Source organism: Neodiprion lecontei, chromosome 7 (genome assembly GCF_021901455.1).
Source record: "Neodiprion lecontei isolate iyNeoLeco1 chromosome 7, iyNeoLeco1.1, whole genome shotgun sequence".
In the NCBI taxonomy this organism is placed as follows: Eukaryota; Metazoa; Arthropoda; class Insecta; order Hymenoptera; family Diprionidae; genus Neodiprion; species Neodiprion lecontei.
Genome location: NC_060266.1, coordinates 8,930,023 through 8,944,385, shown reverse-complemented (window position 1 = coordinate 8,944,385; position 14,363 = coordinate 8,930,023). Strand labels below are relative to the sequence as shown.

Genomic DNA, 14,363 nt, shown 5'->3' with positions numbered 1-14,363 from the left:
GTTGGCGGGGTGAAGGGGGGAGAGGCTGCGGCGCGGCGGCCGCCAGCGGGAATCGCGTCCACCTTGGATTCCCGCGATGCGGGGATCTGCGTCGGCTCCCCCTCCGCAGCCTCGACATCCTTCCTTCGCAATTGTCGCTAGTCCGCCACTTCGCAATTTCCTCGAATTCGGTGTTGACTTCTTGCCTGATGCCGTTGTAGCTCGAAAAATAAAAGAACAAAAAAAACCTGAAATATCTTACGCTAGTCGCTAAGGTGTCCCCTCTCGTAGTTTCGGATGCGTGACTCTAGTCCTGGCGCTCTTTTTCAACAACTTCGCGACTCAATTTCGGAAATTCCTAAATTTTTGGTTCCGCCCAGGGTTCAAGGAGCTCCTTGTAACGGGCATCAAAAATGCCACGTTACAGGGCATACTTGACTCATAAGAATTCAGCCAATCAGCCGAAAAAATTATTATTAAGGGCGGAGAGTAGAGCTTGGACGCACTTAAATCATACCTCTTCTTAGGAGTTTCAAAAATTTTTTCAAAAATCAAAACACTTATAGCAGTTCGATTTTGGGCACTTCATTATCTAAAGTTTCGAGAATATTTCAGAATATTTTTATTGAAATTAATTACAAAATTGCGGCATGGCGCGTGTAAGTAGCGAAGGACTCCGAACTCGAGGGAGTTTGCGGTAACGCATCTCCTGACATCACTGTTTAACTTGTGATAGATAGAACATTTTGTTGAGATAAGACCACCTTTTCTGGTTCGAGCTCGTACCCCAAATGTTAAAAACAAATCATATAAATATATACGATTGTGAACAAAAAATTTCATTTGACGACCATAAAGTTGCTGGAAAAAAACTTTATTAAAATAAATTTGGGATGAAATTAAAAATCTAGCCACGAAGTCGAATCGATAAACGAATTCTCTATATTGTCACAAAATTTAAAGACAATCGGACAAAAATTCACTGTCAGTGATTCGATCATTAAGATGAACGGACACCTCTAGAGTCTAATTATGTACAATTTTTACAGACTGCATGGATGTCTCCGCATTTGAATGGCTCTCTCAACTACGTTTTTACTGGGACCGAGATATTGATGATTGCATAGTTCGGCAGACGAACACATTTTTCGTTTACGGATACGAATATCTCGGAAATTCCGAACGTCTTGTCATCACTCCGTTAACTGATCGGTAATTAAAACTTTTAACTACGTTTTGTTGATTTTTCTGCAGTAAATCTGAGTGGGAAAATAAAGAGTAAGAGGAAGGTCTTATAGACCCCCGATAAATCAAGAAAGAAATGAAGAAATTTATAAATCTGAAAATCTCGCATCACAAATTTTAGTGAAACCTTTCATTGACTCTGTAGTTGTTACATAACCTTGACAACTGCACTGCATCTTCATCGAGGAGGCAGTCCAAAAGGGCCGGCAGGAACCGGGAAAACTGAAACAGTGAAGGACTTGGGTAAGGCTTTGGGATTCAATGTAATCGTACAAAACTGCTCTGAAGGCTTGGATTATAAGAGCATGGGTCGACAATTTTCTGGACTTTCCCAAACAGGAGCTTGGGGCTGCTTTGATGAATTTAATAGGTTAGCAATACTTGTATATATTTCTACCATGAACGTGTTCGTCTTCTTATCGTACCATGTTCAATTCTAACTTTGCTCTGACAGAATAATTCGCATAATTAACATTTTTTTCGTTCACCGTAATTTCGAAAGTACTCATTCGTATTCTTGATGGCAAACAATCTGTTATACTGATAAATGCATAACTTTTTGACTCTACGTTTCCATCGCTAATACAATAAATAATACTATATTCAATCCTTTATATTCGAATGAGCATGATGTTCATGAAAAAATCTGGATCATGCTGGGAATGACGTACATGATAGGGATACCGGTTAGTGTAATTTGAGTTTGCCACGTTTTACAAAGAGGAAACCATGACGAAACGTCCAATTTTCAGCATCGTGGATACATTTGGCATGACCGCTGCGATAACGGCTATAGATAAAGCAAAATTGATTACAGACACATTTTTAAAGTACAAAATGGAACTTGATTGTGAGAGTAAATCGTAAAACAACCTGGCAAACGCTAAGTATTTGTGATATCCCCGAAAACCACTATCGGTTTTCAAGATAATTTATAGTATATGGCAATGATACTGAAAAACATGACTAATTTTTGTGTGTAATAGAGCATAGAGAGTAAGTAATATCAACTCATCCATAGAGAGTAACAGATTTCGTGCCACAAAAATTTTTAGGTCGCGTATAGCTGTGAGTGAGCGCTCAGTTTAGTCAGACGATTGTGCATTTCACGTGACGAATTATATTCTAATTAAATAAGTTATTACTCATTTATAAACACTTTGAAAGTTGTTAGTTATATATTGTAACGTGGCATTTTTAATGCGTGTTACCAACGATTCCCCGAACGGAACCCGAAAGTAAAATCGCGCTATAAAAGTCGTCAATATTAGTGAAAAGAGCACCAAGACAAGGCTCACGCATCCAAAACTCTGAAAGGGCATTTGTTACAGACTAGCGAAAAGAATATTTCAGGATTTTTGTTTATTTTGTTTCAAGTATGTGCGACAGCAGGCAGGGAACCAGCGGCGAATTTAGCAACATTTTGTGACAATACTAGCGAAGATTTAAGAACAAGGAAAGACAAGAGCTGGCATACATCGCGGACGGACGGCCTCACGCAATGCTACGGAGGGAGTGCCAACGAGAGCTCTGCTGTGACGGAAACCGGGGCGGGCGAGATTCCCGTTGTTAGCCAGCGAGACGTAGCCTCTCCGCAGAATACTAGGATTGTAAAATCTCGCAAAGCCATCACCACGCCACTGCCGAATGGTGGAGCACCGGTGAGCCCGGCAGCCAATCAGCGTTCCTCGATTGCGAAAATCAACATCGGCAATAAGCTAGACTTTATAAATTTCTTAATCCGAGAACCAATAAGATCTGGGAATTTTTTCGCGACTGGTAGCGCCTATTTTTGCTTCGCGTAGCGGTGCCCGTCACTTGAGTCCTGACGATCTTGGAAAAGATTTGAAAGATTTACAATAGTATCGGTAGAGAGGAGTGTAGCGAGAGGCAGCTTATTGTGAGAGATGTTCTTTTTCTTCTTTTTTTCTGATCCGAAGAAGAGGCTTGTGATGTCCGACTACATAGTTCGAAGCTTTTTGGTGTGGCTTCATCACGGTAAGCGCTATCAATTACCTGCGAACAAATTTCGCGAGAGGTTTAGATTGACACACCAATCAACGGTCAACCATTTTAACTTCACGTTATCAAGGTGCTTGAAATTCGTTTGCTGATTTCCTTGTTTGATAGCCGTAGCTTGAGTTTTTGCGATAACGCGTAGAGTAGCTTTCAATTGTGCAGATATTTGAAATCGATTTACGGTTTATTTTGGAATCACATTTTATTTGATCACCTGACTCAGAAGGAATATAAAATATGTAAGAAAGATAAACGCAGAAACATTGTTGATTGTACCTTTACTCGTATTTTAGGTGTTTGATCATTTATACAGATAACAGGTACAGGAGGGATAAATGATATAAGATAGATACGATCGATCGTATAGATAAGCTTCTCGAAATTCAGCAATGTAACTTGTCAATAAAACTTGAGCAGGTGATAAACAATGCCAGCCTTGTGAATATTGATTGCCTCGTATCCAAACCGTGTAAAAGTTGATTTTCTCAAGGTGATAAAGTTCTAGAAAATCCACAAGGAAGCTTGGTGGAGGACCCGGACAAGGTAATAGATAAAACGGGCTTTATGGAAGTTGATTTTCTCATAGTAGATACGCTCACTGCGATAATTCAGAGAATTTACTTCTAACGATAATGTTACTAGGGGGACACTTTACTGGACGGAAATACAGATTTTAAATGATTAGATGAACTCTTATACGTATAACTCTATTTGCTTGGCAAACCTCAAATTAATGATGATTCGATACAACACTACTGATAATCGCACTTGAGATTTGTTCGCTGGTAAGATGTGGTCTTGCCGAGAGACGCTTTTGGACTGAACTCTAGCGTAGACAACTGGCTCTGATAGCAAGGCAGCGTTCGGGAACTGGATTGCATAGTTACAGTTTTCAAGCAAACACAAATGGATAGCTTTGTTCTCGTGGCTCTGATCCGGTCCCCCTGATCTAGACCACTTCTACTTTCTGTTTTCTCGAACGCTTCGATTGATATTGAACAAATTTTTATGGTATATTTTGTGCAACCGAATTCCGCTGCACAAAGTCTAGTCGAGTCAGCGTATTTGGAATGTGTCACCTCTTGTGTAGGTCGCGTATTGTTGTGACTTAGCGCTTAGTTTAGTCAGACGATTTTCAATCTTAGGTTTTGCTCGAGTAATCCTTGAGTTTCAGATGCGTCGCGGTTAGCGCCTTAAGGGGGTATACATATGGGGCATTCCATGCCAAATCACCGAGGTTTCGGCCCGACCCCCTTCGATTTCGCTGAAAATTTTTTATTATTTTCTACCCTGCCAAAGACATTTTTCTGAATTTTTTCAGATTTTTTTACCCAACCCAAAAAAATACGAATTTTTGGAAAAAACCGCTCTTTTTTTTTTAAATGCTAGAACTTTTTCAAAAATTGACCGTTTGGGACCTTTTTTTTTTAAAAAATTTTGTTTTCAAATGCAGTTTTCAGAAAAAAATATAAAAAATTTTGCAGATGTCAGGATCTATGAAATATTTCAATATTTAAAAAAAAAACGTTTTTTTTTCGAAGTCCGAAACCTTTGATTCTCAATTTTTTTGTCTAAAAAAAAACTTCAACTAAGACAGTATTTAACCCCCCTATTTAGATTTTGTGCCGACTTTTCTTTCTATTTTTTTTTTCGATTGAAATTTTGTAAATTTGCTTTAGTAATTCCTTATGACATGAACTGCATACACGGTCATCAGTTGATAGATGGAAATGAATAGCCAAATACTCAGGCAGACTGCGTAGAGATTTTGTCTTATTATGTTTATCACGATTCATTGGATTACAGCAACGATTAAAAAATTTCGGCATTTTAATTATTGATAATCAAGAAATTAACTTAAAACAATTTTTATTGAATGACAATTAGCTTATTAATACTTGATACACATTAGAGAACGAACTTGTCAACGAGTTGCAAGAAAAACACTGACATCGTTCAGAAAACATAGCCTTAAAATGATTAAGAAAAAATTAGAAGTTACCTTCATTATCGGTGTTGAATTGTTTATTGGCGATATGAGCAGTTGGTAAAAAATTTCTTATTTGAAAATTTGAAATTTTACTCATCATCACGCGGGGAAAATAAAACTGAATAGATAGAGAAAAATTAATAACACTATATGTTAATAAAATATTTTAAGCTGTTAAAAATAATTTAATACTTGCGCAGATGCACTTAACGATTGTTTTTAGACAATTTTTTTCAATTTCTCAGATTTTAAAAACAATCCAAAAAAATTTTAACTCAAAGTTATGTAAAATGACCTAATTTTAGAATTTTTTTTTTCAATCGAAAAAAAAAAATAGAAAGATAAGTCGGCACAAAATCTAAATAGGGGGGTTAAATACTGTCTTAGTTGAAGTTTGTTTTAAGACAAAAAAATTGAGAATCCAAGGTTTCGGACTTCAAAAAAAAAACGTTTTTTTTTCAAATATTGAAATATTTCATAGATCCTGACATCTGCAAAATTTTTTATATTTTTTTCTGAAAACTGCATTTAAAAACAAAATTTTTTTAAAAAAAAAGGTCCCAAACGGTCAATTTTTGAAAAAGTTCTAGCATTTAAAAAAAAAAGAGCGGTTTTTTCCAAGCATTCGTAATTTTTTTTGGGTTGGGTAAAAAAATCTGAAAAAATTCAGAAAAATGTCTTTGGTAGGGTAGAAAATGATAAAAAATTTTCAACGAAATCGAAGGGGGTCGGGCCGAAACCTCGGTGATTTGGCATGGAATGTCCCATATACATTCATTTCGTGAAATTCAGAAGCATTACTTGAAGAGCGATTTTAGGAAAAGTAATAGATATATTGGCGAAGTTTTTATTTGTAAAATTTCCTTATGTGTCCAAGTGTTTTGTCAAAAAAAAAAAAAAAAAAAACCTCTTAAATGTCCCAAAATGGCGGAGTTATTCGCTCGTAATTGAACCACGGTGTTCCACGTACGCGTGGGTGGTGTAAATCACTACAGTCGATCGGAGAATCTGAAAAAAAAAGTTTTTATTCATCGTCATAGGTGTATCTTTGATGTGAACAAACAATGCAGTTGAAAAAAAAAAATCGTAGAAGTTGGGACCATCAAACTATTGACCTCAATTTTTAGGAACATATTATTTAAGAAACAAAAATTGAGTTGTACATTCTTTATCATCGGTAGTTCACATCTAAGGGTATGGTATGAGAAAGTGACTGTATAAATTTGAAAGCGTTCTGAACCTCGGTTCGTGAGTTATGACGTACACGAGGTCAAAAAATGTAATTTGTGAGAAAACGGCTTCAAAGTTTGCAATTGAAATTGGCATGCCCTGTCTGCGATATATTTGACTTCATTTACTTCAGTACAAGCCTGCGCTATATGAAGCGCCTTCTTCGGCATTGACAGTATCCTCAGCATCCTTTTTTTAATTTCTTCCAGCAACTCTAGCCTCTTTTGTTGCATTTTCAGCTCGGATGCGTGAAACAGACAAACGTGTGTCGTCCGGTGCTTCGCAAGCTGCTACTGCATTTGGTTCTATAACGACATTGAGCTGTTGCAGGATTTGAAGAAAAGTGTTTGCCTTATCGTTGAATATACTAGCGGAAATGTATGTAGCAATTTCAACAAACACGTTTCCGCTAAATGATATTTTTGGTGCGATTTTCCAAATTTTCGTGTTCAAATTCTCATTATTATTTTGGGTAAAGCCTCCTAAACACTTCTCTAATAATATGCCGCTACTAAGGGTTTCATGTACCAGTCTAATTGCTTTTGCTGCAGATGCATTGAGTGCAGGCTTGTGAGTATATAAATCCAAAAAGCCTGCGACTTCTGTTTGTCGCCACGTACATCAACTATTCGCACTAGTGGGGCAGTTATAGTACTGAGGATCGCTGTCAGTCAAGCATTTGATAATATATATATACCCATATACTTTTCTTTATGTCGGCGATAGATTTACAATCATTTCTTATAGCCAGTCCGTAGTAAACTGTCAATTCGTCGATTAATTTTGCCGTCAATTTTCCTTTCTCTCCGAGACCTTTATTTTGTTTTTTAGTGTTCCTGGGCCTAGCACCCGTGCGTTTTTGAACATGTCCAATACATTCTTTATTTTTCACAATTATATCTCCGTACCGTCGTGCTTCTATTATAGATTTGAATGTTTTTGTATCGCCATCTCAAACGTAATACAAATACGTTATGCCGTGTAATTGTTCAGATCTTGTAAACATCCCAACAATTCCATCAATTTCCATTTTCCCTGAACTTCCTGTATGATTTACTGTACATTTAGACGCATGACATCATATCACAAAATTGGCACATCTTACAAAATTACGACTTTACCATAGCATCCACAACTTTACCAGATAACATTCCAATGAGAGGTGCTACACCCTGGAGCGACGAAAACCCTGTTTTTCTCCAAGTACCGTCTTCAGAGACAATTATTCCAGCAGGTCATTCTTTTTCTCTACAAAATTACCCTTCTCCGCGGTACTGACAATGAGCTATGTAGTGCAGATGAGTACAGCCGAGGATTAGCGCAGCTGACGATTGAGAGGCTTGTGTAAGATCAATTTTTTCAGCTTTTATCGCGAGTTGGGAACGTATTGTGCACACGGTAAGTTCTCGGTAGCTTTTCCAGGTCGCCAAGTAGCAACGAAAATCCGCGTCACAGTATATATTGGAAGCGGAAACGTTAAAAGCTGTTGTGAATAACAGAATAGACAATATTATTCAATATTTTCAATCGAATTATTAATAAACCACTACTGACACTCCCAAATATACCGAAAATACTTCCTTCTCCGCGCTGGAGTGGGAAAAACGTTCATGATGTCTACCTGGGGAAGCGGCACTATTCAGAGGGGATTTATCGATAGGGTTCACTGTATTTGTGATGGAATACGCGACCATTACACATTATTTTTTTTATTCGTAATGGAGCACTCATTCCTTACACATTAATTTAGTAATTTTTAATGAATTACCCATCCATTTCATATTACACAGTGCAATGTATAATGAAAACAGTAATGCATTATTTACAACTCTGGACTAAACATCGATTACCAAAATTTTGTCAGCCTGCTTGACAAATATTCTAATAATCTAAAAGCCAGTCGGTCGGACTGATGATAGGGAACGGCTTTGGTAAATTGTCAACTGTAGAATTGGTTAATCGAGGATCTCGAGTCTGTTGGACAACTGTGGTTTGTAATTCCTAGTATACAGGCGATCACAAATTCAGGAAAGAGAAGCAATGGGAGGTTTGGAACAAGGCTTCCGACTCTGCAGGAGTGGAACAGCTTTGACAGTTCATTGTAGAGTCTGTGATCAGTAATTGCGCAGCTTTGGGGCCTAAAAATGTCCGGGTCTGTGACAAATACAGCTTCAGCGCTTGAGAAACGCCCTAGTCTGAAAAATGGCGGTCTTGGCAACTAACCCAGTTCGGGTTCACAGAAACGCTACACCTAGTTAACGTAAATATAAAGATTGGCTAAGTCCCAAATCCCTTTCTCCGAAAAGAGGAGTTCCGTAATTTCCGAGCAACATTTAATATAGAGCAAAGACACTTAAAATAATATCTACATTACAGTATGTCATCGTAACCATGATCCATATTTTTTTATAAATTTATGAATTATTTTGATTCAAACTGCTTTTTTAACTGGTGACTTATATATTTCTTCAAAACACTAATACTTCACAAGCATTTCACATCTAACTTCGAATTCTTTCATTCCACAGAATAAATATAGAAGTACTGTCTGTTGTTGCGCAACAGATACTGTCAATATTAACTGCTCTGGCGCAAAAATTAATACGCTTTACATTTGAAGGAAGTGAAATTGGTCTGGTACATACTTGTGGAATATTCATTACAATGAATCCTGGTTATGCCGGACGCACCGAACTTCCGGATAATCTTAAATCCATGTTTCGCCCAATATCTATGATGGTGCCAGATAGCAGCATGATTGCTGAAATCAACCTGTTTGGTGAAGGTTTTCAAAATACGCGTGTGTTGGCTAAAAAAGTAAGGATTTTCCTAATTTTTACAGATTACTAGGCTGAATTCACAAACATAAAATGAGATATAAAAAACAGATATTTTCGGACACTCATAAGACGTCATCTGTCTGCTATATGTAAAATTCAGGTTGAATTCAAAATATAATACTAACTAATTAATAGTTTCCACAAATTTTCAGACCAGTAGGTACAACACAATAGGGTACTGAAAATTTTATGACGAAATAACATTTCATTTTTCATGATAACAGTTCGTAAACTTACTTTGTACGGGTGTAATTGGTCTCTGCACTTTTGAATTCTTCAGAAACTTCAGAACAATGGCGGGTCCAATAAAATATAATTACCATTTTCCAAATATGCTCTTCAAAATTATCACGAAAAATTGCTCACCGTTCAATGTAAAGCATAAGTTACATGAAAAATGTATTCAAGTTTTTAAAGTTATCACTGTTTATCGTTAGAGTATGGATAATATGAAATGCAAAATGTGTTCATACTCTCATTACATCTGCTACTATCACTGAAGAATCAACATTAATTTCCTGTGTATAGATTATTGCAACAGTTCTCATGCAGTATTTCGAACGTGAACATTCATTTGGTCTGCTTCTTTCACATAACATTTTACGTGATATAAAGCAAAGATTTGTGAGATATAAGCCGCGTAAGCTACGTCAGTCTTGAAAAAAAAATAAAAATTCAAACCTGTGTATAGCACTTTCAGTAATTTTTTAAGTATTCTCATCTCCAGGATAGTGGTTTTTAATGAAAAATGAAAGATGATATTGGAAAAAGCGTTAGTAATCGAAAGAAGTTCAAAGAGTATGTCTGGATAACTAAGACGCAAGTGCAACCACAGCTTTACACTTGCTGATGAATACAAATAACCAAAATTTCCCGCTAAATATTGGCCTTTCACCAACGACGTAAAATATCACTATAAGACTATTGGACGCCTTCTTGCAATTGCATGGCAATTCATGTCTGGCAATACAACTCATGTGTTGTCGCTCGACGGAACAAATATTTTTTTCGAATATTTATTTGATATCGCATGAAGAACAGCGTCTTTGACTGTTTTGTATCAGTGGTTTATAAGCTTCAATAAAAATAAAAATGACAGACACATTGCGCAATCGATGAAAACTGACTGACGAAGAGATTCCGCTAACTGTAATCTACGGATTTGCACAAGACTTCGCAGATTGAAAGAGTAATGAAAGTAAACGCACACGTATTCCTGCTTATTCATAGGCACTCTACCGGTACTGAGAAAATGATTCATAAGGTTTCGACGCCACTTCATCAGTCCACCCGTGCTTTGTGTTCAAGCGGATCGGAGATGCAGTGGCTAGCGTTACGGTTTCGAGATTTTGCGCTTCATGTTCAAATCCCGACAAATTTTTTTTTCTCATTGTCAAAGCATGCTTCACGAATGTTCTTTATGTTATTAATATTATTCTTGGATATGAAGGTTCTAAACATATAACACTTTTTTTGTGTTAACGTTTCAGCCCGGATGGGGGCCCTCCTCAGATCAATTTCATTTCAGAACATCTGTCACGAACAGAAAATTTTATAATAATGTACAACGTTAGTTGTAACAAAATTAAATGTGAAAAGTTTAGGTGATAAGAAGGAATGTTTGTGCTAATACACATCAGAGGAATCAACCAACTAGTATAATAATGAATGCGCGTTAGAATAAACGAATAAAACTCATAAAGTTCATTTTTAAAAAACACAACAACAGCGATACGAAACTCCCAAGCATTCATCCTGGTTGGTAATTGAATAAAAACACACAACGACAGTTTTTTTTGGCTTAGAGAATACAACACTTTTGTTCATGTGGAAAGTCCAGTATGTAGTGGGAGGAGACAAATATCAGTCATCATCAGAGCAAGCACCGAGTCAACGGGTTAAATAGAAATCAGAAAATGTTAAGAAGGTAAAATCGAGAGCAAGCTCAGTCGGTAATAGATAGTTACGTTGGGTGTATCACAGAGGTGTAAATATAACTCAGATGTTCGATATCTTGTCTTCGATTGATAGAATTGGGATGTGCAACAATATTGCACATTTCTAACAATAACCTATTGTAATACAATGGTTCCACGTATAAAATTCTGGCTTGAGAATAATTGAATGAATGATCAAAATCGATAGCGTGCCTAGTCAGTGCAGTATGATTATCCTCATGCTTATGGATATTGCGTTTATGTTCAGTCATCCTAGTGTGTAGTTGCCTACTAGTTTGACCTATGTAGGACATGTTGCATTAGTTGCAAGGCATCTTATAGACTACACAAGAACGCATACACGGGGGTAGTGGATCCTTACCAGAGTCAAACATAGAGGATAGATCATGTGCGCTTTTTCACACAAATTGAATCTTATACTTAGAGAATATTCTGTTGAGAGACTTAAACAAGCCCGCAACGTATGGGATGGAAACAAAGTTTTTTTGATTAACTTGTGCACCAGATGCATCATAGTTGTTGTTAGAACTGATCGACGACAAAATGGAATTGTAATTAACCTGTATATGTTTGTTGAGCAGAGAAGTTGGATAGTTGTTTTTACGTAGTACCTAATGAATTAAGGACATATTTTTGTTATGAAATTCCATACTTGAGAGTCGGATCGCTCTGTCAACCAAGCAATGAATCGTTCCAATTTTGTAAGATCTGGGATGGTGAGAATGGAAATTTAAATACCTTTGTGACCAGGTAACCTTATGGAACCAGTCAGTTTTGATGAGCTCGTTATCATTAATGATGAGAACATCCAAAAAGCTAATTCGACGATTACACTCTATTTCAGAGGTGAATTGTAATTTCGGATGGAATTGATTGAACACAGATAGCATTTTGTCTACTTTATCAGAAGGCACCGCTGTGATTATATCATCTACATATCTGAAGTAGAAAGGAGGCTTGAAGTCCAGTTTGTTAAGACAATATTGTTCAAGATCATCCATAACCATATCCGACAAAATTGGAGAGAGCGGCGAGACCATCTGTAAACCATAAGTTTGAGCATAGTTGTTCTGATTAAATTTAAAAATGGCAGCCTTAAAACAAATGTGTAAAGCTTTTATGAGTTCATTGAGTGGAACAGGAATCTCATCCACCAACTGATGCCAACGCTGCTTCACCGCGTTAATTGCTAAATCTTGTGGAACATTAGTAAACATTGACACAACATCCAGCGAAACCAACACATGATCAGGTGGGAGACAAAAGTTCATGGTAGCTTTAACAAGAGCAAAACTGTCTCTGATACGTGACAAAGGAGGGACAATGTTGTTACCAATTCATTTACTAAGGGAGCAAGCTAGATTGATGGTAGGACTATCTGTGAAAGAAACTATAATTCTTACCGGTGTATCCGGTTTACGAATTTTAGGTAGCCCGTAGGCTCTAGGTGGTACATAATCAGTTTTTGAAATTTGCCGTCTAAGTTGGTCAGAAATGAGTTTATTTTTGGACCAATCCATCGTTAATTTTTGAACTTCCTGTTGAAGGGTACAAGTATGATCAAATCTAACAACTTTGTAGGTGTTGTTGTTAGAGAGTTGATGTAACATTTTTTCCTCATACGTTTGATTATTCATAACAACAGTCGTGTTGTCCTTGTCTGCCTTCAAGAAAAGTAAATCCTCGTTATGTTTCTGAAAGATCTTAGTTTCCTTAATCTTATCCAGAATGTTCTTGTCAACATTTATAAGAGACGGGGTGTTAATAAACTTTTTTAAGGCGTTCACATCCAAGAATAATATTACTCAACAATTCACCAAGGTCAAGAAAAATCGTCTTTGTTCTTTATTTTATTTATAAATACAAGAACGCTATATTTAAATTACAATTCACCATTTCAAAACATTTGTCCGTTATTAGAAATATGCTACAGAGTATTCGGTTTGAAAATAATTGGAAATAAGAAATGTATAATAGTGATTAGCTTAATTTTTGTGTTTATTATTACATTATTACAATTCAAGAGGATCCGGTGCATTCCTCGGGCTGATGCCTATTATAAAAATATTTGAAACATAAAAACTCTGCACACCACGAGCAATGAACGAAGGCACTTTTGCTATAGTCACATTTCTCGGTGTGAATGTTGTCTTATATTGCAAGTAGACGTGACGTGATTGAAACATACAACTTAATTGACAATCTTTTGCAGGCGCCAGCATTGAGAAAATGATTCAGTATGCACGGTTTGCCGTAAAATTATCATCGAAACGCAAAATTTTTAGTATTTTTCAACGACGCTGCTTTTCCAGAAAACATTAACACCGAGAAATGTGACTGCGGCAAAAGTGCCTTCGAGCGTTGCTCGTGATATACAGAATACTTGGATTTCGAATGTTTTTATGAGAGGTATCGCCCCGAGAAATGCACCGGATCCTATTGAATGGTAATAACGTAACAATAAGCACAAAAATTAATCTACTTACTATTATACATTTTTTATTTCCAATTAGTTTTAAACCTAATACCCTGTAGCGTATTTCCGATCAAAAGACAATTGCTTTGGAATGATGAATTGTAATTTAAATAAAGCATTTTTGTTTTCATGAATAAGATGAAGAATAATCCTGAAGCATACTTTGCCAACCAAATGAAAACAAAATCTCGTCACGACTAAACACCAGGCGTAAAATTTTGAAGCCGTAACGTTAGCTACTGCACCATCGATCCGCTTGAGCACGAAGCACGCGAGCAGACTCACGAGCAGCGTTAAGACTTTGACAGTCAGTTTCTCGTAAAGGTCGATTGTCTATAGATGAGTTGAAATGCGTATTTATTTATTTTTTACTCTTTTATTCTGCGAAGTTCGTGCAAGCCCATGGGTTACAATTAGCGGGCTTTCCTTGTGAATCATTCATAAGACCTAACTGATGACTTGGAACGAACTGGATATAAATGAGTGCCTGATCAGAATATTCTAATATGATGACATCTAAATCAAATGTTTACAGATATGTATCAATAGAATGAATATCCGCAAAACAATGTCACAGTGTTAGAAGAATTAGACGTAGCAGGTTTACAAAAATATATTTTGTGTAC

General features: G+C 36.6%; 1 protein-coding gene across 1 annotated transcript in view; it reads left to right on the top strand.

Moving 5' to 3' along the window:
* LOC107227614 (dynein axonemal heavy chain 2) overlaps positions 1-14,363 on the top strand; it is a 732,784-nt gene that overhangs the window by 283,106 nt on the left and 435,315 nt on the right. The window contains exons 13-15 of the mRNA XM_046746102.1: positions 1,029-1,191; positions 1,370-1,594; positions 8,992-9,280. Of these exons, the coding sequence (XP_046602058.1) occupies positions 1,029-1,191; positions 1,370-1,594; positions 8,992-9,280 (677 nt within the window). The remainder of the gene's footprint in view (positions 1-1,028; positions 1,192-1,369; positions 1,595-8,991; positions 9,281-14,363) is intronic.